This window comes from Acinonyx jubatus, chromosome A3 (assembly GCF_027475565.1).
Source record: "Acinonyx jubatus isolate Ajub_Pintada_27869175 chromosome A3, VMU_Ajub_asm_v1.0, whole genome shotgun sequence".
Classification (NCBI taxonomy): domain Eukaryota; kingdom Metazoa; phylum Chordata; class Mammalia; order Carnivora; family Felidae; genus Acinonyx; species Acinonyx jubatus.
Genome location: NC_069388.1, coordinates 25,945,233 through 25,972,110, shown reverse-complemented (window position 1 = coordinate 25,972,110; position 26,878 = coordinate 25,945,233). Strand labels below are relative to the sequence as shown.

The window sequence follows — 26,878 nt, the reverse complement described above, 5'->3', positions numbered from 1 at the left end:
TATTGAAATTGACACCCGTTGCCAAGGAAGTGGGTCGCCGAGCCGGGTTGCTAAGGAAGTGAGCGGCGACCATCTCTCCCCATCCGGGGCAGCGGGGAATGGCTGAGCCCGGGGCTTGCCGCCGCCCCCGCCGCCGCCGCCGCCGCCGCCGCCGCCGCCGCCGCCCGCTGTCGGCTCGCGCCTCAGGTGAGTCGGGAGGGGCCCGGGCGCCACCGGGGCAGGTCCGTCGCGCCCGTCGCCCGCGATCCGCCCGGAGGCCCGCGCCGGCGCCGCCGCCTGGCTCTGCTGCTTGGCGAGCGGGAGCATCCTCTGCCCTGTCTCCCGGGCATCCTCCGGCCGTCCGGGCGGCCTCGCTCCTCCTCCTTCGGGCGGAGGCGCGGCCTGACCCTCAGACCTGGCCGCCAGGGGCCGGGGGCCACCCGGGGGCGTCTGGGGCCGCGGTCAGGGACCCAGCACTGGAGAGAGGCAGGGGAGCGAGAGCCTGGGGACCGAACCTCGACCGCTGCCCCGGTTCACTGTATGACCTTGGGCCAGTCCCTTTCCCTCTCAGGCTGCAGCCGAGTGTTTGTTCAGGGGTCTCCTAACACTTGCTGCTCAGAGTGCTTAAGAGGATGAGGTGGGTACGTTGAAAGAGCCCTAAATGGGGCGAGGGAGAATTCTTAGGGCCCCCTGACATGGGGACCAAGAGTCCAGTTTTAAATCGGGAGTGTCTGCGTTGGAGACCCTGCATCTCCATTTGGTGATTGTTTGGCCTCGTCTTGGGCAAGTTGATCTCTGAGCCTTCATTTTCTGTAAAATGGGTTAATGAACCTCTGTGGGAGGCCAATGAAACAGAGTATTTGTCAGGTAGCTTGGCACATAGTAAGTGTCCCACAAGCCATTAGGAGGCATGTGGGGTGGTGTGGGCAAGGCTTCCAGGAGGTGACTTTGAGACTGGTGGGATTTAGGTGTGTAGAGCGCCAGCCTGTATGTGTACTCCTTCCCTGTTGACACCACCCCACCCTCCATTCCCAGTTTTACTTCTCCACGCTGTGCAGAGCAGGGAAGGTGGTGTGGACCTGCACAGGTAGCCCTGGGGGTGGAAACCCAGAGGTCAAGTCCTTGTAGATGGCTGAGGTTAGCTGTCGTTTTCAAATACTTGGACCCTGTTGGCCCGTCCAGAGCAAAAAGGTATCTTATGTCTTTTGGGACGTGCTTAAAGCTTACTAGCTATTTGCAAGTGTATGATTAAGAAGCACTTTTCAGGTACATTATCTCATTTAATTTTCACAGAGGCTTTGCCAGGTAGGTGGTGACGTTATCCCCATTTCACAGATGGGACTGAGGCTCAGAAAAGGGAATGACTTGCCTGGGAATCTTACACCTATTAAGTAGTGGAGCTGGACACATTTCCAGGTGAATCCTGTATTTTCTCCCCTGTACCCTGATGTCTCTGCTTTCTCAACCATGACTGTTACAAAGCCACAGAGTATTCCTTTGTTTCTTCTGATTTCTATGGTTAGAGGCTTTTCTTCCAGTGGCGAGGAGATAAGATCTTATATAAAACTTCATTTAAATAGATGCCTTCCAGGGACACTTGGGTACTTAGTCCGTGAAGCATCTGACTCTTGATTGTGGCTCAGATCATGATCTCACCGTTTGTGAGATCGAGCCCCACGTCAGGCTCTGTGCTAACAGCATGGAGCCTCCTTAGGATTCTCTCTCCCTCTCAGTCTGCCCCCCCCCCCCCCCGGCAAATAAATAAATAGATACCATCCAAAGTGTGGACCTCAAAAAAGAGCTGGAATTTTTTTTTAAATTTTTTTTAACCTTCCTTTATTTATTTTTGAGACAGAGAAAGACAGGGCATGAACAGGGGAGGCTCAGAGAGAGGGAAACACAGAATCTGAAACAGGCTCCAGGCTCTGAGCTGTCAGCACAGAGCCCGACGCGGGGCTCGAACTCACGGACCACAAGATCATGACCTGAGCCGAAGTCAGCTGCTTAACCAACTGAGCCACTCAGGCACCCCAAGCTGGAATTGTTTTAAAATTTTTAATGTTTATTTATTTTTGAGAGAGAGAGAGAGACAGAGTGCAAGTGGGGGAGGTGCAGAGAAAGAGAGAGGGAGAGGGAGACACAGAATCCGAAGCAGGCTCCAGGCTCCGAGCTGTCAGCACAGAGCCCAACGCGGAGCTCAAACCCATGAACCATGAGATCATGACCTGAGCTGAAGTCAGACGCTCAACTGACTGAGCCCAGGCGCCCCTAGAGCTGGAATGTTTAAAAGGCGACTTCTCTGTCCTTCAGTTCCCTCCTCTTTAAAATGAAAGAAGCAGGCTAGATAGTATCTGAAGGCCCTTTCAGTGTTCTTGTGCAACTCTCCTTGCAAGCTACTGGTTTTAAAAGCATGGAATCAGGCTGTCTGGGTTCAAGTCTCAGCTCTGCCACCTCCAAGCTGCGTGCCACTGAGCAATTTACTTCCATCTCTGTGCTGCAGTTTCCCCACCTGTAAAATGGGGATAATGAAAGTATCTACTATGGATGGCTGTTGTGAGGATTCATTGGAGCCTAATACGTTAAAGTGCGTGGCCTGTTTGATAAATGTTAGCTCTTATTATTTGGGCTTCACCTATACTACATATTATATTTATATACTTTATATCCTGTTTATGATTGGTGAGTGAATAAATTGAAGTATGTGCATACTACCAGGCTTGTCAACTTCAGAAGGTCACTGCAAGCTTGAAACAGTAGTTGTCACGGTAGAATATTAATGTCAGTATTATTTAAAAAAAAATTTTTTTTTTTTAACGTTTATTTATTTTTGAGACAGAGAGAGACAGAGCATGAACTGGGGAGGGTCAGAGAGAGAGGGAGACACAGAATCTGAAACAGGCTCCAGGCTCTGAGCAGTCAGCATGGAGCCTGACGCGGGGCTCGAACTCACATACCGCGAGATCGTGACCTGAGCCGAAGTCGGACGCTTAACCGACTGAGCCACCCAGGCGCCCCTAATGTCAGTATTATTATAGGGTCGCTCCAGGAACGTGCAATCCCCTGCCAGAATGGGTTGCAAAGAGAGATGAAAGCCGGTGGTAGGATGTCAACTCCCAATTGAGTAAATGTGTACTAAATCCCTCCGTGCCAAGCACAATAGAAGATGTGGAAATCAGTCCTGGGGTGTCCAGGTGGCTCAGTCAGTTAAGCATCCAACTCTTGATTTCGGCTCAGGTCACGATCTCACAGTCTGTGAGTTCAAGCCCTGCTCTGGGCTCTGTGCTGGCAACATGGAGCCTGCTTGGGATTCTCTCTCTCTCTCTCTCTCTCTCTCCCTCCCTCCCTCCCTCCCCTGCTTGCACTCCCATACAGTCTCTCTCAAAATAAACATTTTAAAAATTAAAAAAAAAAAAAAACCCAAATCAGTCCCAATGCCATATACTTCAAGGACCTCAGAACGTAGTTTGTAGGTTACTAGCTTTTGAAATGATTTGACTTCTTTAAATGAATTCATGACTTGTGTTTAGCCCTACCGCAGAGTAAAGCTGCTTGTTCAGATCTCTTTTTTGTCCCTAGGCTTCTGTTGGGTGTCTGGGTTAGCAGCTTTGTTTTATCCACTGGTGTATGGGGCCCTGAGAAAGATCCTTCTCTTGTGCCACTTAATAATACAATGCTCTCCGTGTGGTTTACAGAAGTGCTTAAGTGTGCCTTCACTCATTTGGTCTTACAATAACCCTGTGAGGAAGGTAGGTTACAGATTTAATTTCCCCATTTTGCAGTCCAGGCACCTGAGGGAAGAGAAGCCCTGCTACCAGTAAGTGGCCCATTTCACATGGGAATTGGGTCTTCCTGCTCCAGGTTCAGTGCTGCTGCCCTATGCAGCCTCAGTTTGATTCACTCCACATTTGCTGAGCACCTGGTATGTGTCAGGCCCTGTTCTAGCCTGGAGATACGATGGTTCCGAGATGGATGAGATCCTTGCTTTATGCAGCAGACATTCCAGTGGCAGCAGTGGAAAAATAAACAAAGGCCACCATTTGGAAAAGTGGCAGAAGGAACAGCAAGGGTAAACTGCTCCAACAGTGGCTGGAGCAGGTGAGTTGGGGTGGAAGGAGACAGAGAGAGGAGAGGGGGGCTGATGGGGAGGGGTGAGGCCTCAGATCATACAGGGCCTTGTAGGCTAGAGTAAGCACTTGTGGTTTGATTCTAAAAGCTTGGGAGGCCAGTGAAGTCTTTAGGAAGGGGAATGACCGTAGTCGATTTTGGGTTTTTTAAAAAATCGTTCTGGCCTCTGTGTGGCCAATGGATTTTAAGGGGAATAAGCATGGCGGCCAGGAGGGTAGTTAGGAGACTGGTTGAGAAGTGATGAAGGCCTGCTGCAGGGGTAGCAGTGGAGGTGGGTCCAAGAGGGTGGACTGGGGATATATTTTGGAGGCAGAACCAGCAGGATGGTGGTTGGGAGAAGAGCTGAAGGAATCAAGGATGATTCCTGGGTTTTTGGCCTGAGCAATTAGGTAGATGTTGGGTGGTGCCATCTGCCTTTAAAATGATGAAAGGGCTTTTTGGTAAGGTGCCCTGTGGGGAAGCATTCGCAGTGGTTCACTCCGAACCTGTTGGAGGGGCAGAGGTATAAACATCATACCTTACAGTTCGTGGGGACGAGATCCCAGATTATGTGCAGGAGCGCAGACAGATGCATCTCCCTGAAGCCCTCACCTTGGACTTCCGCAAGCCCTACTTTTCTTGCACTCTGGCTCTTTGCCGGCTAGTGGAGTGGCAGGCGTGGGCTTTGCCAGGGCAGTGCCCATCTGTCTCATGCTGTTGGTGTTGCTGTCCTGACTCGAGATCTTGGCTGATGAAGGCTGGAAGGAGGCTAGCCAGCTCTGGGAGAGAGTGAAGCTCACTGTCAGGGCCTCACACGGCCACAGTTTCCCTGCCAAAGTGGTTCTTTTCCTTGGCCCTCAAATGACATTTCTAAAGTTTCAGAGCTTTTGCTTTGGGAATCCCTTGTGAAAAGCTGTTGTGTTCTGCCAGAATTCCTGGAGGATCCTTGAATGGAGTATCTCTTCTGAGCAAGAGAATTCGAGCCTTTTTTTCCTATAGGCTAATTCTTGCACTGGTAAATGTAGGCTTACGATGTTGCAAGTTCCACATGGTGAATAGAAGACTAATAATCCCACCGCCTCCACTCGTATAGCCTTGTTTGCTGTTTAAAATGTTCTTTCCTGTGTGTTCTTATCTAGTAATGCCAGTCCATGGAGGTCATGTGGAATATGTACCAATCCCCAGTTTACAGACGAGGCATTGAGATGCCAAGAGGTCGTTGTTTTTGTCAGTAACGTTAGGCACCTGCTAGGTGCTGGGTGAGGGAGATTCTTGCAGCTCAGGGAGTGTGTTTTTCATGTCAGAAGTACTCTTGTCCCCTGGAGCTTGCTAGAAGCGCAGAATCTGGGCCTAGATCTAATAAACCGGGCTGCATTTTACCAAGACCCCTGGGTGTCTCCTGTGCAAGTTAAAACTTGAGAGGTGCGCTTATTTGGTACTAAGTGGCAAAACTAGGGCTTGCCTGTGATAACGATAATAAAAGTGACAGGAATAGCTAACATTCATCGAGCCGAGCACTGTTGTAAGTACTTGACCCACGTTGTCTCATGCAGTCCTCATAGCAACCCTGACCATGGGTACTGTTACGAATCCCACTTTCCAGAAGAGGAAAGCAGAGGCACAGAAAATTCCCATAATGTCCCCGGATCCTTTGCTCTTTCTGCCGCTGGGTTTTCCAGGTGGGCAGTCCGTCCCTGCTGCCTTGTCCAGAGCCGTTCTCTTCTGTACGTGATACTAATGTTACATGCTGCTGAGACAGTGACTTGAAAGAATGTTTGAGGAAATCAGGGGAAGAACCCTTGAGCTATTTTAACTGAATGAGATGGATGTCAGTCACTTGACCCATCCATAGTCAAGAAACAGATATGCAATTTATAAGATAAGCACCTCTCACACTTCTTAACAGTCCAACACTCAAGGCCGTAACAGCTGATGTGGGTAGGAACTGCGAGCCTGTACTGAGTCTTTTGACCCTACACTGTTTCTTGATGGTGGTGATAATATCTGTGCCGAGAAGAGGGCAGCCAAAGTCCCATACCACCGCTGACTGGCTGCAAAGGACGCCTCAGTTTTCCCTCTCTGCCCTGTGGCCTCATTGTTTTCCTTTCAACATCTCCGTATCTCAGAGCTTAAAGTCTTAGAAAGATTTCTTGGTCAAGGTATGCCCGTAGAATCTTAGGTTTCTTGGTCACAGGAAATTCTGGTGTGAAAAGGCAGTGGGATCAGGTGGGGTGGGGCAAGGATTCTGGTAGCAATTCTGCCACTTGCTGTGTGACCTGAGGCAAGTAATTCAACCTCTCCGGCTCTCAGTCGCAGTCTCTCTCTCTCTCTCTCTCTCTCTCTCAGTCTCAGAGTCTCAGTCTCAATATATACAAAATAAGGACCTGGAACAACTTTCCAAGGCTCTTCCAGCCCTGCCTGGAAGAATGAGTGTGGAGTTGAGTGGTATTTTCTTCCTTGGCGACTTCATGCTGGGCTTTCACCCAGACCTTCCAGGGTGGGGCTTTTAAAGCACATTTCTGGGCCGCCAGAGATCCTTGATTGCCATCAGCTCATCTTATCAGCCTCACACATCTGCATTGCAGCTGGGGATGTTTCTGTTTAAGGCTCAACTAGTCCTGGTGACACATTGTGTCTCCTCACTTTGTCACACTGCAGGCATTGAGCTCTTCACACACAAGCAGATCTATCTTTAGTATGCTGATTTATTTAAATCAGAGTTTGCATTAGAGAGCACCAGTGATCGTTATGGTGGGTGTGGTTTTATTTTTACAGTTTTTGGCAGGATATTTGCAGCACTTGCATTTTGTCATATTTGAACATGGTGTATAAGTGGAAGCGGGTCCAAGGGAACAAGGAATTAGAGCAGATTATCATGCTCTTACCTACTCTGGGGTCCTTCACATCACCTTCAGCAGAGGTTCCAGGAACTGCCTGCTTCGGGGCTGTTGTGTGGGAATAAAGTCAATGGAAACTAGAAGCTCATGGAATGGTCTCCAGCAGTGTAGTGGATTGCAGTAATCATTACTTTATAACACATTTCAGTAACCTAAGCAAAAAAAAAAAAAAAAAAAAAAAAAAAGAAAAATCTAGCTAGTAAATCACAAAAGATTCCATTCAGGTAAGATAAAATATCAGCTCAGGTTACTTAAGATAACCACAAGAAGATTGTTCTTGGTGGAAATAGTTACTGGTTTTGCAAGATCTGCAGTAACCAGTCAGATTCTAGCCTAAGAAATATATCGTGTTTTTCCTTCCTTATTTCTTCAGTTGGCAGCATTTTTTAATAGCATTTTTTTTCCTGTTTATAAAAATAATGAATTTCTGTTGAGGAAAAATGAGGAGAGTCCTGAAAAGATCCAACCTAAGATTCACTTTGGGGCACCTGGCCGGCTCAGTCCGTGGAACATGGGACTCTTGATCTTGGGGTTATGAGTTCAAGGCCCATGCTGGGCATGGAGATTGCTTAAAAATAAAATCTAAAAAAAAAAAAAAATGCTTTGAAAGATTCACTTTAGGTGTGTCTGGGTGCCTCAGTTGGTTAAACGTCGAGTTTGGCTCAGGTCATGATCTCGTGGTTTGTGAATTCGAGCCCTGCATCAGGTTCTGTGCTGACAGCTCAGAGCCTAGAGCCTGCTTCAGATTCTGTGTCTCCCTCTGCACCTCCCCTGCTCGTGTTCTCTCTCTCTCTCTCTCTCAAAGAATAAATAAACATTAAAAAAAAAGTTTTTTTTTAAAGAGTCACTTTAAGTCCTACTGCCCAAAACTAACCCCTGTAACATCTTACTATCCAAAGGCAAAGATATCCCTAAATATATTTTATCTAGTGGATGTACAATTCTTACCTATTTCCCCTATTGTCATTTAGGCTAGTTTCAATGTTAAATGTTATAAATAATGCCACAGAGAACATCTTGATGATTATCTTTGTGTAAACCTTTGTCTGCATTTCTGATGATTTCTTTAGATGATTTAATTAAACAATTTTAATTACAAAGGCAGCCTCCTTAAATCACATTTTTAACAAGGCAATGTCTAAATAAAGTTGGAAAGGCAGACATTTTACTACAATTTGGTGGAGAGGAGTTGCCTATGAAAATGGTATTCTAGGGGCGCCTGGGTGGCTCAGTCGGTTAAGCGTCCGACTTCGGCTCAGGTCATGATCTCACGGTCCGTGAGTTCGAGCCCTGCGTCGGGCTCTGTGCTGACAGCCCAGAGCCTGGAACCTGTTTCAGATTCTGTGTCTCCCTCTCTCTGACCCTCCCCCATCCATGCTCTGTCTCCCTCTGTCTCAAAAATAAATAAACGTTAAAAAAAAAATTAAAAAAAAATGGTATTCTAACTCAATTTCGGCATTCTTGTCTACTTGCAGATATGTTCTTAGATAAATGTACACTCAAAGCGTTACCTTTCATGTTGCATCTGGAAATGTTCATTTCATATTTCAGAACCATGTTTCCATGTTTAGTAGTTATGAACTAGTAAACTTTCCCTGGCATTGGGCATTTGTTTCCAGACTTTTACAATGACATAGCGGGCTCTAATGAACATCTTTGCTTCTCTCTCTCAGCCTCATAAGAGAACAATTCTAATAAATAAATAGATGGTTTGGGGAAGGTTAGAATTTTCAAAGTTCTAAAGGAGAACCGTATGTTTTCCTTCTTAAGATTTTATTGGGATCCTCCAGAAGTGTTAAAAAAAAACAACTTTATTGAGATATAATTCCCATACCATAAAGTATCTTTTTTTTAATTTTTTTTTTTAACATTCATTTATTTTTGAGACAGAGAGAGAGCATGAACAGGGGAGGGTCAGAGAGAGGGAGACACAGAATCCAAAACAGGCTCCAGGCTCCGAGCTGTCAGCACAGAGCCCGACGCAGGGCTCGAACTCACAGACCGCGAGATCATGACCTGAGCTGAAGTCGGCCGCTTAACCAACTGAGCCACCCAGGTGCCCCATAAAGTATCTTTTCATAGTTTTTCTCAGCCTTCTTTGCTCCTTCTCCTGCATTTTCTTTTTGATACAGAATTCCCACTGTATAAGACCCAGAACACGGGCCTATGTAAACCCTCCGTTCCCTGAGCAGGCTGTTGGCTGGTGACATTGACTGGAAATACTGTACATACATTATCAGGTTTGTGCACTGCATGAGCTCTCACTATGAGAGCAAGCGTATCATTGTGGAATTGGACAGTGCACCATGACAACTGTGGACTTTTGGAGAGGGATTTTTAAAAAACATTTAACTCATCAATTACTGAAATAAGTTCTATGATTTATGGGAGATTCTGCTTCGTCAGCTTTGGGAACTGTTTGCTATAGAGGTGGCACATGTAGGGCGAGCTTCTCCAACATGAGTATACACGCAAATCATCAGAAGTCTCAATACAATGGGATTCTGATTTGGGGGGATCTAGATGGGGTTAGATTCTGCAGCGTTAAACCAGGTAGAACAGGAGAAGATTTTAGGTCGCACTCAATACAGCATCCAAAATTATATTGAATGACATGGATTAGGATGAGGTTGTTAGCGTTATTCCCTTTTAAACTTTCTTCTGGCTATGTCAAGGAGAACATTTGTGTGCTTCCTGTCTGTTTCTTAACACTTGCTAAGTTGGTTTTCTAACCACGAGAGATCAGACCGTCAGCCCTTAGGTAAGCCATAGTATCTAGCTAGAATTTAGTGACGTTGTTGTGTGTCCTTATATTTATTTTCATAGTTACCTTCTGTGTATAGTAAGTGATACTGATTTTCTATTCATGCTAGTGATACAAAGTTTCTTTGTGTTAGAAGAAAGTAGATTTAAAGAAAAACCTTGAGTAAATAATAGTACAGGTGGTTCATGGAAATGGTAAAAATTGTGAAGAGACAATCAGATGACTGATATTTAGGGCTGGTGTAGGAAAAAGGCCATGAACTTTGGAGCCAGGCAGACCTGGTTTCTGCGTATTTTGCCACTTATTAACCCGGTGTGCCATGTTACTGCCCTCTCCCCTGCTCAGGGCTTTTCTCCTCCAGATTGGGTCAGGGCAGAAGCACCTCCTGTGGGCCAGGCCCCGTAATGCTTGTCTCCTCTGATGCTCAGACAACTCCATGTGGCAGGGTATTGGTGGTCTTCCCATTTCACAGACAAGCAAATAGTCTCAGAAGGAACTTGTGCCGGGTTCCAGAGCTAGGAATGGTAGCACTGGGTTTCAATCTCACGTGTACCTGAATGTCTCTTTTCATTACTCCAGGCCACTTCCCTCTTTTAAATGTAGATTTTGCTCTGGCTCTCTACCCAGCTGAATGGCAGTCTGATTAAAATGAAACGTCACTGAGGGGCGCTTGGGTGGCTCAGTCAGTTAAGCCTCTGACTCTTGATTTTGGCCCAGGTCATGATCTCATAACTCGTGAGTTCGAGCCCCACATGGGACTCCGTGCTGGCAGTGTGGAGCCTGCTTGGGATTCTCTCTCTCCTCTCTCCTCTCCTCTCTCTCTCTCTCTCTCTCTCTCTCTCTCTCTCTCTCAACAAATAAACTTCAAATAAAATAAACAGAAAATAAAATTGTTAAAAAAAGAAAAGTCATTGCGCACACCCATGTTCACTACAGCATTACTCACAATTGCCAAGAGGTGGGAGTTGCCCAAACGTCCCTGGACAGACCAGAGGATAAAGAAAATGTGGCATATACACACAATAGGATATTATTTAGCCTCAAAAAAAGAAGGTGATCTTGTCACATGCCACAACACAGAGGCAGAGTGGTGGTTTGCAGGGGCTGGGGAAAGGGGGAAATGGGGAGTTTCTGCTTGATAGGTATAGAGTTTCAGTTTGGCACGATGAAAAAGTTCTAGAGCTCTGTTACAATGTGGATGTAGTTGGCACTGGATTGTACACTTAAAAGTGGTTCAGAGGGTACATTTTGTATATAAGTGTAGGGTTATTTTACCACAATTAAAAATTTCTTAAAAGTAGAAAAAGAAAAAAAGCCATTGGTCAGAAGGCATTTTTTTTTTCATTTTGGAAAATGTCAAGCGTACATAAAAATAGACTAATATAATGAACCATGAACCCATTACCCGCTTCCAGCAGTTATCAGCACACGGCACTTCTGTTCTACCTACAACCTCCCGTGCACCCCACCCCACTCTGGCACACAGTACGTAACTTTATCTGAAAACGCTTTTACGTGTACGCCTAAAGTAAGAACTTTTTCTAAAGAGCACCATTTTCACACCTAAAAAAAGGTAACGATAATTCTTTAACCACCTAATATCTGGTGTGCAAATTTGCTCGATTGTCTCATACATTTTGTAATAGTTGGTTCATTTGGCTCAAGATCCAAAAAGGGCCCCCATCAAGCACCAAATGTTATATTTGGTTGATTTAACTGTCTTACATCAAAAGAGTGTATACATTTTTATTTTTATTTATTTTTTTAATTTTTTTTAACGTTTATTTATTTTTGAGACAGAGAGAGACAGAGCATGAACAGGCGAGGGTCAGAGAGAGGGAGACACAGAATCTGAAACAGGCTCCAGGCTCTGAGCTGTCAGCACAGAGCCCGACGCGGGGCTCGAACTCACGGACTGCGAGATCATGACCTGAGCCGAAGTTGGACGCTTATCCGACTGAGCCACCCAGGCGCCCCAGAGTGTATACATTTTTAGCAGAGAAACAACTTCACTTCTTTCCTGGATGAGTACTTGGAATGAGAAGTTCCTGGAAGGAAGGCTGTTCTGGCTTCATAGTCTAGTGGTGGTTCAGAGTGTAAGTTCTGTGTGTTGGGCTGGTGTGGGCAACAGGGTGCACTGGCGGTGGGGGGATTAGTGAGACAGCCTGGGGAGGGGGTAGATGGCACCCTCTGTCAAAAAGGAACCTGCATAGCTTTTACAGCTCTAGGAATGGATCCTGCTAATTACTCCTACCTGTAGCTAACAGTGTATGTTCAGGATATTCACTACGGCATCGTTTGCAGTAGCAAAAGACCGGGAACCATGAGAAGAAGTCCCGGTAGTGGAATAATCAAACACCTTAAAAATTTATTTTATTTATTTATTTTTTTAAGTCAAGTCTACACTCAACTTGGGGCTGGAACTCATGACCCTGAGATCAAGAGTCACATGCTCTACTGACTGAGCCAGCCAGGCGCCCCATCAACCACACCGTGACGTCTAGGCAGCTGTTTGAAGGAGGGGGGTGGTGGTAGTGCAGAAATTGCTTCCAGGATCTATAAAGTAAGATGGAGAACAGTACGTCGTATACTTCCACTTGAGTTAAAAAAAAAAAAAAAAAAAAAGATGGGCGAGCAATACAAATACATTAATGCTTAGGTATGCATTGAGTATTTCTCCAGGGGTCAGGGGAAGATTACTTGCTCATTACTGTACAGCCTGAATTGTTTTAATCTATGCATATATTGATATGCACAGGTACATATGCATATATATGTGTGTATTAAGAATAAGTTTATAGGTAGGCCTTTAAATAAGATAAGCCTAGTTTTGAATCCTGATTGTTCCACTTAATTGCTCTGAGACCTTGGGCAAATTAATTTCTCTGAACCTCCCATCCTTATTTTTAAAATGAGGCTAATACCTATTCCTCATAAGGTGATGTTGAGGATTAGAAGAGGAATATACGTTAAGCTCTTGATATACTGTGAATTGCAAGTGTCGAATATGACAAAACCTCAGACCTACACTGATCCTAATAAGAAGTAGCTTCTAGATTTGACTATATTTTTATGAATGTATTTTCTGAATGTTTCACAACTGGATTAAAAAAAGAAAGGATTTCTTTCCCACTTTTTCCCTCTAAATAAATGCTTTCTTTGTCTGCCTGTTTGGGTTATCAGATGACAGGGCATGCATGGTGCCAGTTTGAATTCAGGGCAGGAATTTATTTGTTCAGGGTTCTTGTATGTAACCTTTGTAGGTTTCTTTCCAGATAAGTAGCCTATCTTCCTAAAACACTTAATCTGAAATCAAGTTGCTAGACTTTTTCCCCCCAAGGAAACAATAGCTCCATTGCCATCCCCCTTCTTGATTATAAGAAACAAAATATATGCAGCTGTCAAAAAGGCCAAAGGAAGCAAAAAAAAAAAAAAAAAAAAAAAAAAATCACTTGCAAGCTCAGTCCCAGAGTAAATTAACTTTACTAATCTTGCACTAGGCTAAGCACTGAGCATTAATTTATTGGTTTATTTAATCCTTAGAACAGTTCTTTAAGGTATGTGTTATTAACTGCATTTTATGTAAGAAACTATGACTTAGGTAACTTTGTCAAGATTTTGTAGCTAAGTGGCAGTGCAGAAATTAAAACCCTGACCTGTTGGACGCTAAAGCTCATGCTTTTAGCGCAGAGCCTGCTTGGGATTTTCTCTCTTCCTCTTTCTCTGCCCCTCCCCAACTTGCACCGTCTCTGTCTCTCTCAAAATAGATAAACTTAAAAAAAATAATAAAGTTCATGTTTTTAACCATGACTTTACCCTGTTTCCCTCACATCTTTTTCTGTACATGTGCATGTACACATGTAAACATAAATCACGTCACAGTAGCTCTTCTCTTTGGTAGCCTGCTTTTTTTTTCACTCAGCCAAATGTCACGAATATCTTCCTAGAAGTAAATACTTAGAGGTTTATTGCCATTCTTAATGACTGCATAATTTCCCATTGTAGAGATGTGTTATAACTTAACCAGTCCTTTACCGATGAGTAGTTAGGTGGTTATAGGTGGTGCTGTAATAAATATAAACATGTGTGTGCATCTTGCATATATATTCAGGGATTGATGTCCTTAATTAGATCCTTAAAATAATTCCAAGAAATGGAGTTGCTGTTTGAAGGGAGTGTTACGTTTTGACTATTACACTTCAATGGATTGATTGACTGTTTGATTCAAGATATTGATTACTCAACTGTTAGCAAATAATCTGTGCCAGTTTGAGATGCTGTGGTTCTTATACGTACTGTAAGGGACAGCTTGAAAGTTTTTAGACAATTCACACAATTATGTGGTTATAAACAGTACCTGTAATAACAACAGACTGTATTTTATTAACCTTTGGTCTAAATGCCTTTAGGGCGGAGACTACATGACTTGCTACAATGACATTAGAATGTTAAAGAGTCTAGTACTGTAGACCTCATGGAAGCTCTTTTAGACACTTCACCATAAAGTTGAGATAAGTATTTTTACTCCTAGGGCCCTTTGTTCATCAGTTAAAACATTGCCTTTCCCTTCCTGCCTCTCTTTCTTCTTTCCTTCCTTCCATCTTGACGCCCAGCCTGGCTCTCAGACCCACGACCCTGAGATCAAGAGTCACATGCTCCACTGACTGAGCCAGCCAGGCACCCCAAAACATTTTTACTACCTTATATTCATGGTGGTCAGTAAAACTGGGTAGATGAAAGGAAGAAAATAATGAGTTTTAACAATTGGATATTACTTTACTAATTAATTTCACAAAATTTTTGATCTCCTTTTTCCCCTAATTTTATTTTTCTGACCACACAGTATATTCCCACTAGTGAAAACCCAAGAGGTCTAAAGGGTATACATGCAAAGTCTCCCTCCTGCTCTTACCCCACGCCGTATAGCTCTTTCCTTATAGGCAGCCAGTGTTGTTATCTGGCTCATGAACATCCCTTAAAATATATTTTATGCACATATAAGCAAATATAGAACTGTTCCCTCAACACAAATCCAATGTTATTTTTTTTTAAAGTTTTTTTTTTTTTTTTTAATTTTTGAGAGAGAGAGAGACAGACAGACAGAGCGTGAGCTAGGGAGGGGCAGAGAGAGAGGGAGACATAGAGTCCAAAGCAGGCTCCAGGCTCTGAGCTGACAGCACAGAGCCTGACATGAGGCTCAAACTCGTGAACTGCGAGATCATGACCTGAGCTGAAGTCTGGCTTTCAACCGACTGAGCCACCCAGGTGCCCCAAATCCAATGTACTTTTAAACATTTTTAAACATGTTTAAACATTTTTTTTTTTTTTAGAGGGGGAGAAAGAGAACTTGCACATGCATGTGAGCACAGGGGAGGGGCAGAGAGAAAGTGGGAGAGAATGAATCCCAAACAGGCTCTGTGCTATCAGCGGAGAGCCTGACTCAGGGCTCAATGTCACAAACTGTGAGATCATGACCTGAGCCAAAATCAAGAGTTTGATGCTTAACTGACTGAGTCACCCAGGCACCCCCCAATGTCCTTTTAAAAGTTCCTCAGTGATGTTATTTTTCAACAAGAGATGAATAATCTTGTTTCAAAAATTGTGTAACTCCCATTAATGGGAGACCCAGAATTGGGCTTGCTCTCTGATACTTCAAAACAGCGCTGGTTGTGAGAGTAGTGTTGATGGTGATGAGGTAGATACAGAGTAGAAAACAGCCACTTCCCCTGAGAGAAACTTGCACAGGGAGTTGGCTTAAGCCTGGTTAATAGGGAGCTGCTTTATCTTCTTGCCCGAGAGTTGCAGTGTTTCTCAGATGGCCCACGTGATCTGTGGCTTCAGCTGCCTTTCAGATCCTCTGAGTCCTTGAACTCCAGGCCAGGGCGGTTGGCAGGTCCGATCTTAGAGGACACTGCATTGGAATGCATTGATTAAAGATGCATTAGCATGCACTCTGTGCACCTGCAGATTGCTCCGCCTTGCAGGGCTGTTTCTGGTAAATTGTCAGACCTTTATTTTTTTCCACTTTGAAGATACCACATGCTCACTAAAGAATAGATCACTATTGATGTTTTGATGGGACTTATTTTTATATAATTGTGATTGCATGGGTTCAGTTTTGTAAACTGCTTTTTCATTTGTGATAAGCATTTTCCATACCATTACAGACTCTTGGTAAGTGTCATTTAAAAAGATAGATTAGGGGAGCCTGGGTGGCTCAGTTGGTTAAGCATCTGACTTCGGCTCAGGTCATGATCTCTCGGTTCGTGAGTTCGAGCCCTGCATGGGGCTCTCCATTCTCAGCACAGAGCCCACTTCAGATCCTCTGTCTCCCTCTCTTTCTTCCGCTACCCTGCTCGGGCACTCTCTCTCTCTCTCTCAAAAATGAATAAGAACATTAAAAAAAAAAAAGAAAGGTTTAGGGGCACCTGGTGGCTCAGTCAGTTAAGCATCCGGCTTTGGCTTAGGTTATGATCTCGCAGTCTGTGTGTTCGAGCCCTGCGTCGGTCTCTGTGATGACAGCTCAGAGCCTGGAACCTTCTTCGGATTCTGTGTCTCCTTCTCTCTTTGCCACTCCCCCACTCACATTCTGTCTCTCTCTCTTTCAAAATTAAACATTTAAAAACAATTTAAAAAGATAAAGGTCTAAAGAAAACCTCCTCTTAAAAAAAAAAAAGACTTGCATGGCAGGCCTTTTTTTTTTTAAAGGTTTTTTTTTTTAATGTTTATTTATGTTTGGGACAGAGAGAGACAGAGCATGAATGGGGGAGGGGCAGAGAGAGAGGGAGACACAGAATCCGAAGCAGGCTCCAGGCTCTGAGCTGTTAGCACAGAGCCCGACGTGGGGCTCGAACTCACAAACTGTGAGATCATGACCTGAGCTGAAGTCGGACGCCCAACCAACAGAGCCACCCAGGTGCCCCCAGGCCTTTCTTAATCAGATCATGTATACGTGAATTTGGTTATAGACAGAGATGCCTATAGGAGCTAGGCAGGAAATACAAATGGGCAAAGCATGCTGGGTGTGACTGTAGAGAGCAGGGTTGGGGCAGATTGGAGAGGCTGGGCTCTCCAAAGTGGCAGGTGTTTTCTCAGTTCCCATTGCTACCATTTGGGTCATGGGCTAGGGGCTGTCAGATAGAAGCAGAAAACCTGTTTTATTTATTTATTTATTTTTATTTTTTATTATTAAAGAAACTTAAGTTTATTTATTTACTTTGAGAGAGAGAGAGAGTGTGAGCATGTATGTGCAAGTGTGCACATGAGTGGGAGGGTGGGGTAGGGGAGGGAGGGGCAGAGAGAGAGGGAGAGAATCCCAAGCAGGCCCTACACCATCAGTGCAGAGCCCGACACAGGCCCGATCTCACAACCATGAGATCGTGACCTAAGCTGAAGTCAGGAGTTGCATGCTTAACTGACTGAGCCATTCAGGTGCCCCAAACCTGGTTTGTTTTTTAATGTGAAATTGGTGGGGTTTTTTGTTTTGTTTTGTTTTTTTTGAGAAAACAAATTTTTACATATTCAGAGAATAATATGGGAAACAATCAGGATTGACAGCAGTTAACATTTTCTTTTATTTTCTTCAAGCCTCATTTCCCTGGGGTTTTTGTTTGTTTGTTTTATTTTGTTTTTTGTTTGAAGTAAACTCACCTCCCAATGTGGGGCTTGAACTCATCACCCTTAGATCAAGAGTCGCATGCTCCACCAACTGAGCCAGCCAGGCACCCCACCCTGTTCTATTTTTTTAAGAGGAATGATAAAATATTACAGATAAAATTGAAATATCCTTTCCATTATTTAAAATTTTTTTTCAATTTTAGAGAGAATGAGCGCATGAGCAGGAGAAAGGGGCAGAAGGGGAGAGAGAGACAGAGACAGAGACAGAGAGAGAGAGAAAGAGAATCCCAAGCAGGCTCCATGCTCCAAGCAGAGCCCTCTGTGGGGCTGACCCCACGACCCTGGGATCATGACCTGAGCAGAAATCAAGAGTCGGACGCTCAATTGACTGAGCCACCCAGACGCTCCAAAATATCCTTCCCAGTTTTAATCCCATTCTCCACCTCTCACCCTGCCCAGTTTGGGCAGCTGCTATCATAAATTGTTGTATATCTTTCCATCCCATTTTTTAATACTTACAAATGCAGCTCTATGAGCACCATATTATTTTATAAATTTTTTGTTGTTTTATAAATTTTTAATCATAATTATCACTCTGTACTTGCTTTTTCACTCAGCCCGTTTATTTATCCATGTAAACATATATAAGTCTAATTCAGGCTTGGCAGACTTTTCTGTAAAAGTTCAGGCAGTAAATATTTTAGGTTTTCTGAGCCAGACTGTCTCTGTTACAGCTACTCAACTCTGATATTTTATAGCTAATGCAGCCATAGGTAATGTGTAAACAGAGGAGGTATGGCTATGTTCCAATAAAATTTTATTTACAAAAACGGGATGTGGGCCGGATTTGGCCCCTGGGCTAGAGCTTGCTAACCCCTGCTCTAGTGTATTCCTTTTTCCTACTGAATAGTATAGTGTGTATGATATGATTACACCATATGCTATTTTTCAATTCCCCTGGTTTAGGTTGTTTCCAGCTTTTCTATTTTAACATGCTGCAGGAAGCATCCTTGTCCATGTTTCCTTGTGTACACATTCAAAGGTTTTTCACTAGGACATACACATAAATAGAAGTGGAATTGCTGAGGCTTTTTTTTTTATTTAAACAAATAAAATGGACCAAATAAAATGCTTCAGGTAGAAGGATGTAACCAGTTTGAGACCTCTGTCCTAGAATCTCTATAGGAAGCCAATGTTTAGTGAGAATCCAACCCACACTTACTTTTAGAATTTGAGGTGAGAATCCGTGACAACCAGCAAAGATGAGGGTGCATTCACCCAAGTATAAGAGCTGGAGAATGATCTGGAAGCGTCTGACCGCCATGAGAAATGCGTAACTGACTTCCTCAGGGGACAAAAGTGGTGAAGTTAGGAAGAAACTCAGCTTTTCGTGGGTAGTGGCCATTCAGATGGTGGTTGTTAACATCGGAATGATCAGTTCTAACAGAAAAGCTATTCAGGATGAAGGTGACGAGCTGCTGACCTGTGGTTGCTTCTTTCCTGGCAATGCTGAGTTCCTTTAAAGATTTATCACTGCAATTAGACTGGCTAGAAGAAGAGTAAGGAAGGTAATAAAGCAAAGAAAGAGCGTCAGGGCATCCTTCCAAGAAAACCCTCTCCTCTGAGGAGGACCCAGAGCAAGTTTTTAAGCCCTGGTGGCAGGAAATTAAATTAGCCCATCTTCCTGAAACAGTATGGCAACAATACGTGACTCGTTCAGTCGAGCTCAGCGAGCTCAGCAAAGAAATGATATTATTCTGTGTTCTGAGTTGAGATTTAATTAAGAGGACTCGGGCTTTGGGAATTCCTTCTTTTTGAAACATTTTAAGCATGATTGTAGGTCATTATCGTTCCTTTGTTTTTATCGTTTGGAAGAGCGCAAAAAATATACGGTCACCCTGCGGTGGACCTTTTCATTTTTTTAAACAGGCTCAGGGCCACCTTGTTTTGATAGGTAAAAGCTGGACAGCTCCGCCTCTTCTGTAATGCAGAAAAATTGGTCTCTCCTCTGACCCATTCTCCTCTTACCCCCCTTATGTTTCCTTTAAAAATTTTTTATTTTATTTTATTTAAAATTTTTTTAAATATTTATTTTTGAGAGAGAGAGAGAGAGAGAGAGTGAGAGAGAGAGAGAGGCAGAGCATGAGCAGGGGAGGGGCAGAGAGAGAGGGAGACACAGAATCCAAAGCAGGCTCCAGGCTCCGAGCTGTCAGCACAGAGCCCGATGTGGGGCCGAACCCATGAACTGTGAAATCGTGACTTGGGCCGAAGTCGGACGCTTAACCGACTGAGCCCCCCAGCCATCCCTTTTCTTTCTTTCCTTTTTTTTTTTTTTAAGTTTTATTTATTTAAGTACTCTCCACCCAACATGGGGCTCAAACTCATGACCCCGAGATCAAGAGCCACATGCTCCGCCCACTGAACCGGCCAGCCTCCCTCCCTTACGTTTCTTACTCCAAGTCTATGGGATCTTGTCTAAACCATCCCATGTGCTGCAGCAGAGGCCTCCCCATGGGAGGTTCAGGGGCTTGGGGTTTGAGCTTGGCCCCTGACTTTTGCAGGTCTCTGCTGACATGGAGGTAGACACAGGCAAAGGATCAGCTGCAGTGGTAGCATGGGGGCCATTGCCCTGGAAAAGAAAGGGAGAACAGACCGGCCATTCTAACGTCTAGTTCTTTCTTATCATCAGACAAAATTGTAATAGCGTATAGAAAGTGATGAACGAGGGGCTGTCTACATGCTTTTCTTTAAATGGCTGGAGCGTCACTTCTAATTGAACATGGATTAAGTATTTGGATCTCAGTTTAATCTGATTTTTTTCAGGGTGATAACTATAAAACTGAACAAGAGAATAAAAGTTAGGGCTCACTAGTCATCTCTGGAATGATCGTTTGACAAAGGTTTTGGATGAATCTGTATTAATTTTAATTCCGCTTTATGTTAGTTCATAAAGTGCTTCCACCTTTGTAAGTACTGCCTAGTGTCACGATCATCCACCAGGAAGGAGCATTATCCCTCTTTTACCAATTTTACAGAAAATGGGTTCAGAGAGGGTAAGAGGTTTTCTGGTTCTTCATTCTAGACATTATTTTATTACATCTAACAACTAGAGAAGTATGAAAAGTAAATTTTCGTGTTTCCGTGTGCTTAGCAGCAGAAGAATCTTTTATAAAAGCTTAGTGGGGGAACACGTTGACTCTCTATTAACCTGCAGCACATTTGCCTAGAATGGCCCGTCACTGCTTCACATTCTGCCACTCCTTTGTTGGCAGGGAATAGGTCATCCTCACAACTAAAAAGAAATTGTTATCACTGTTCTAAGTGTCTATTAATATTACAAATGCATATATCCTGTGAGCCGGCAGGTGCACACCTAGAAATTTAACTTAGAGCTATACTTGCTCACACATGCAAGGATGTGGTTCCAGTTTTTTCACAATAATACCAGAAACACCTTAATACTAGAACTTAAGCTGCCGTACGGTGGGATATTTTGCTGCTGTCATAAGGAATAAGGCAACTCTGTGTCTACTGAGCGAACAGACTCCAAGTTATGTTGTTATTGAGGAAGGCAAGGTGCTGGACACTGTTGTTCCTGTGTATAACCTTCTACGCTTGTGTTAAAAAGGAAGGGGGCAAGTGGGCGCCTGGCCGGCTCGGTTGGAGGAGCGCGTGACTCTTGATCTTCAGGCCCCACGTTGGGTGTGGAGATTTGCTTGAATAAAGAAACTTAGAAAAGGGGGGGGAGGGTAAGTATGTATTAAACATATTTGCTTGCTATGCATAAACTGGCTCAGGAAGATTAAAAAGCTAATAATACTTGCTGTGTGGGCAGGGACTTGGGTGGCTAGAGAACACGTGAGGCGAAGGGACCTGTCACTGAAGAGCGATTTGAATCAAGAAGCATGAGAATTACCTATTAAAAAAACCCCAAAAACCCACACCAAGGTTTTTGGGAATTTGAGGTCCTCATACATACCTCTTTACTCTCATCTGTTTGCTCTCTTCCCCTTCCCAGAGGACCCGCTTAATCATCCTTTCTCTTGTTCCCCGAGTTTTCTGGCACCACCAGATGAAGTTACTTAAAAAACATTCTTTTTTTTTTTTTTTTAAACGTTTATTTATTTTTGAGACAGAGAGAAACAGAGCATGAACAGGGGAGGGGCAGAGAGAGAGGGAGACACAGAATCTGAAACAGGCTGCAGGTTCTGAGCGGTCAGCACAGAGCCCGACGCGGGGCTCGAACTCACGGACCGCGAGATCATGACCCGAGCCGAAGTCGGATGCTTAACTGACCAAGCCACCCAGGCGCCCCTAAAAAACATCCTTAACACCTATTTTCTTATTTGCATTCAGATTGTATTAAGTTTGTTGATTGAATAAGTGCTTTCTCTGTTTGAATACATTTTGCACAAGCCATAGTTTATGATTTTAGGGTGGAAGAGAATTATGGGCACGAGATGGGAAATTCAAACAGCACAAACAAGTGCACAGTGAAGTTTTTTCTCTCTCTTGACCTGAGAGTCCTCTAGGCCCACAGTCCCCCTGCTGAGGCTGCCACTGTTACCACTTTGTTGTTGTGGTCACCGCTTTTATGTGCATACTTCTAATAATATTGTTTTGCCTATCAAACATAAACATGCATCCACGTATCCCCATGCTTACACAGTGTTAACCATTCTGTACACACTGTTTCCCATCTCCTGTTTTCAGTTAGCAGCACATCTTAGTATAGGGTTACATTTAGATTAGCACATTCTTCTCAGTAACTGCATAGGATTCCCCTGTATATACTATTATATATGTTTAATTTATTTAATCAGCCCCTTCTTGATGGGCGGTCCAGGCAGTCTGTAGCTGTAGTCTGCCGCTACCACAAATGATGCCACAATGAATATCCTTGTATCTGTGGGATAAATTCTTAGAAATACAAGTGCTACATCAGAAGGTACTGCTAGATGGTTCCAAATTGCTCTCTGTAGATGCCATAGTAGTTCTTCAGGATGGAAGATCATCCAGGCTTTGAAAAGGTTTTGAGCTGCCACAACCTGTAGTCTGAGATAAAGTGCCAGGTGGAGGGAGGACGAGCTTGTGCACACTACTGGTGGACTAAAGTTTTTCCTTTACCGCTGCAGCTCGTTAAGACCTGGTGAAGAACTACAGTGTGCATTCAAGTCATCAAAAAAATAAAAAAAAATCTTTTTAATGTTTATTTTTGACAGAGAGAGAGAAACATAGTATGAGTAGGGGAGGGACAGAGAATGAGGGAGACAGAATCTGAAGCAGGCTCCAGGCTCTGCGCTGTCAGCACAGAGCCCAATGCGGGGCTTGAACTCACAGACCACGAGATCATGACTTGAGCCGAAGTTGGACGCTCAACCGACTGAGCCACCCAGGCGCCCCTAAAAAAATTTTTTTTAATGTTTGTTTATTCTTGAGAAAGAGAGAGACAGAGCATGAGTGGGAGAGGGGCAGAGAGAGACAGAGAGAGAGGGAGACACAAAATCTGATGCAGTTTCCAGGCTCTGAGCTATCGGCACAGAGCCTGACATGGGGCTCGGACCCACGAACCGTGAGATCATGACCTGAGCCTACTGAGCCACCCAGGCACCCCTTCAAGTCATTTAATGTAGCCATCAGAAGCTTGGTAAGACAAAGGTGATGTGGGTGTGTCAGGTGCTGTTGAGCAGCCCCTGGTGACAACTGTACTGTCCTTACTTACTTTTGCTTTTTTTTCTAGGACCTTAGCCTCCTGAGACATTTTGGATTCATAGCCCTCAGGGGTTGACCCAGCCAGAGTTCATCATGTCAAAGCTAAAAAGCTCAGAGTCCGTCAGGGTGGTGGTTCGCTGTCGGCCCATGAATGGCAAGGAAAAGGCGGCTTCATATGATAAGGTGGTGGATGTGGACGTGAAGCTGGGGCAGGTATCAGTGAAGAACCCCAAAGGAGTGGCCCACGAAATGCCCAAGACCTTCACCTTCGATGCAGTCTATGACTGGAATGCCAAGCAGTTTGAACTCTATGATGAGACGTTCCGACCACTCGTGGACTCTGTCCTGCAGGGTTTCAATGGGACGATTTTTGCCTATGGACAAACCGGGACTGGGAAAACGTACACGATGGAAGGAGTCCGTGGTGACCCTGAGAAAAGAGGGGTCATCCCTAACTCCTTTGATCATATCTTCACCCATATCTCTCGATCTCAGAATCAACAGTACCTGGTCCGGGCTTCTTACCTGGAGATCTATCAGGAGGAGATCCGAGATCTGCTCTCAAAGGATCAGACCAAAAGGCTTGAGCTCAAAGAGAGGCCTGACACTGGAGTGTATGTGAAAGACCTGTCTTCCTTCGTCACCAAGAGCGTGAAGGAAATAGAGCACGTGATGAATGTGGGGAACCAGAACCGCTCTGTCGGTGCTACCAACATGAACGAGCACAGTTCACGCTCTCATGCAATTTTTGTCATCACCATTGAATGCAGTGAAGTGGGCCTTGATGGAGAAAACCATATCCGTGTAGGGAAATTGAACCTTGTGGATCTTGCTGGCAGCGAACGGCAAGCCAAGACTGGTGCACAAGGAGAAAGATTGAAGGAAGCGACCAAGATCAACCTGTCCCTTTCAGCCTTAGGTAATGTCATCTCTGCCCTGGTAGACGGCAAGAGCACTCACATTCCGTATCGGGACTCAAAGCTTACCAGGCTCCTCCAAGATTCTCTTGGTGGCAATGCTAAAACTGTAATGGTGGCCAACGTGGGACCTGCCTCGTACAACGTAGAAGAGACTCTGACCACTCTGAGATACGCCAACCGTGCCAAAAACATTAAGAACAAGCCAAGGGTCAACGAGGACCCTAAAGATGCCCTCCTTCGAGAATTCCAGGAAGAGATTGCTCGGCTCAAGGCCCAGCTGGAAAAACGGTCCATTGGCAGAAGGAAGAGGCGAGAGAAGCGGAGGGAAGGTGGTGGCAGTGGTGGGGGTGGGGAAGAGGAGGAGGAGGAGGGAGAAGAGGGTGAGGAGGAAGGGGATGATAAGGATGATTACTGGCGGGAACAGCAAGAAAAACTGGAGATTGAGAAGCGGGCCATTGTAGAGGACCACAGCTTGGTTGCAGAGGAGAAGATGAGGCTGCTGAAGGAGAAGGAGAAAAAAATGGAGGACCTGCGACGGGAGAAGGATGCGGCTGAGATGCTGGGCGCCAAAATCAAGGTACCGGACCCTCCCTGAGGCCCTTTCCTCTTTCAGTGTGTTCTGTTTTCGCCAAAAAAATGAGATGAGGGATGATGTCCCTTTCAGTTTTACGTTCCCAACAGCTTCCGGTGTCCGGTGTCCAGTAAGGATTTGTGGAACTGAAATAAAAACAATTTCTTCAAATTTAAAACACGAAATATTGAATGCGTAGGAAGAATAATTTTTATATATGTGCAGGGTATAGAAACCAGCAATAAAACCGACGCCCATGCCCCCCTCCCCGCCCTGCAGTGTGAGAAATAGAACATAACCTGCATCTTTACGAGTTCTTCGTGTCCCCCTCCCCCAGAGGTAAGCATTGTCTTAGGTTTGGTGTTTATTATTTCCTTACTTTTCTTTACAGTTTTCCCATTTATGTATATATGTCTAAAAAAATAGTTTCGGTTTCACATAATTTTTTACCTTTATATAAATGGAATCTCACGGCTGCAATTTGCTTTTACTTGCTCAACCTTACGTAATGAGATTTGTCCATATTGATGCCTGGAGCTGTGATTCATTCATTATTACCGCTCTGAGAATCATGTGGTATTCCATTCTCCTGATAGTGGGTTGTTTCCATTTTTTGCCACAAATGTTTTTGTACTTGGCTCCAGGAGAACGTGGATGAGCAAGAATTTCTTATCTGGCGCCATTAGGTCCTTGGGTATGTGCAGTCCTAATTTTACTAGATAATCACAAATTGTTCTCGGAGGTGGCCATGTGAATTGAAGCTTCTGCCAGCACATTATGAGCTTTGGTTGTGCCTCATCCTTACCGGCACTTGTGACTCTCCGACTTTTAATTTTTGTATGTCTGGTGTATATAAAATGGTATCTCATTGTGGCTTTAATATGCAGTGACCTTGTGACACAAGATACAGAACAGTTCCTTATGCCCTTGTAGTCAGCCCCTTCCCTCAACCTCCAACCTCTGTGAGTCACTGGCCAAGTAGCATTCTAGAACGCGGGGACTCCTGTGCATTTTCTTTCTGGTGCCAATGGGCTGGACTCTGGGCTGCCACGGGGCTTTAATGGCAGAGGAGGGGACAGAGCTAACCCTGGCAATCTGACGACCATTGCCTGACCACAAGCCAGAACTGCTCTGAGGTGTTGGGTTCTTTCTTAGTGAATTCACGCAAAATCTGGTTTCAACTCTCAAATGTATCCTTGTTTATTAATTTAAAAATGACAGTGACCTCTTCCTCTCTTCTCCTTTCCCCATCGCTATATGAAGCCATGCTTTATCTGTGGCTTCACAGTAGCCATTTCACAGAGCTGGGTTCTGTTTTACTTCAGAAGCAGGGGTCTTTTCTAGAGCTTCCAAGACCTCATATGAACATGGAGTCCCATACAACACAAATAGAAGGTCACCTTGTCCTGTGGGTTCCTTCACTACAAATGCCACTTCATGCCTCTTCACTCCTGCACTTGAAGTGTTAACAGGGTGTGCCCGTGTTTGGTTTGCATGCTGGGTTTTAGGATCACATCTATTAACCAAGCCCAGGAACACCTAGACGCTCTAAGCAACTTGGGTTATTTGGGCGACTCTCAGAGGCCAAGTGTGGCAAGACTCCATATAACCTCAAGGTCACATTTTGTTTATGGCAGAATGGTATTACTTCTGTCTCTTGAGATCTCTAGATGCTGTAAAATCATAGGACAAAAGTACTTTAGAGCTGGAAGGAGTGTGTGTGTGTGTGTGTGTGTGTGTGTGTGTGTGTGTGTGGCAAGGGGATGGTTGATAATCCAGTCCAGTCACTTCCAAACAGGCTCAAGGGCTCACTGAAAGATGGCTGTCATTAATGTTCATAAGTTTCTTTAAAACAAGGTTGTGGAGTTTGTGGATTCCATGCTTTTCAGGAGCAAATCATTCCCATGGCTTCAGGTACCATCTAAATGCTCAGGGTGTCCTATCTGTATAGCCAGCCCAGAGCTGTCTAACATCCAAGCCTAATGTCTCTGCCTACTGGACATTTCCAGAGATGCCCACGGCCACCCAGAGCCTATTCCTGCCTACCTTTTCTCAGTCAAGCCAGAGCCCTAGGAGTTGTCCCTGCTGGCTGTCCCTCGTTCTCCCTTAAGGCCCAGCCAGTCCCAAGGCCTCTGAGTCCTGTGCCATCAGCTCTCTTGGACCCATCATCCTCTTTGTTCTCTCCCACCACTGCTGCCCTAGCCCAGGCCTGGATCCTCGAAACAGCCTCCTGTTCTGGTCTCCCTCCACCAGGTCTGTCCTTTTCCAGTCACCCTTCCTGTGGTAGGGGAAGAATGTTTCTAAAACACAAATC

General features: G+C 44.7%; 1 protein-coding gene across 1 annotated transcript in view; it reads left to right on the top strand.

The window, feature by feature from the left end:
* Positions 1–17: 17 nt before the first annotated feature.
* The window catches only part of KIF3B (kinesin family member 3B), a 41,472-nt gene continuing 14,611 nt past the window's right edge, over positions 18–26,878 (top strand). Inside the window, exons 1-2 of the mRNA XM_027069829.2 lie at positions 18–186; positions 23,102–24,570. Of these exons, the coding sequence (XP_026925630.1) occupies positions 23,167–24,570 (1,404 nt within the window). The 5' untranslated portion in view covers positions 18–186; positions 23,102–23,166. The remainder of the gene's footprint in view (positions 187–23,101; positions 24,571–26,878) is intronic.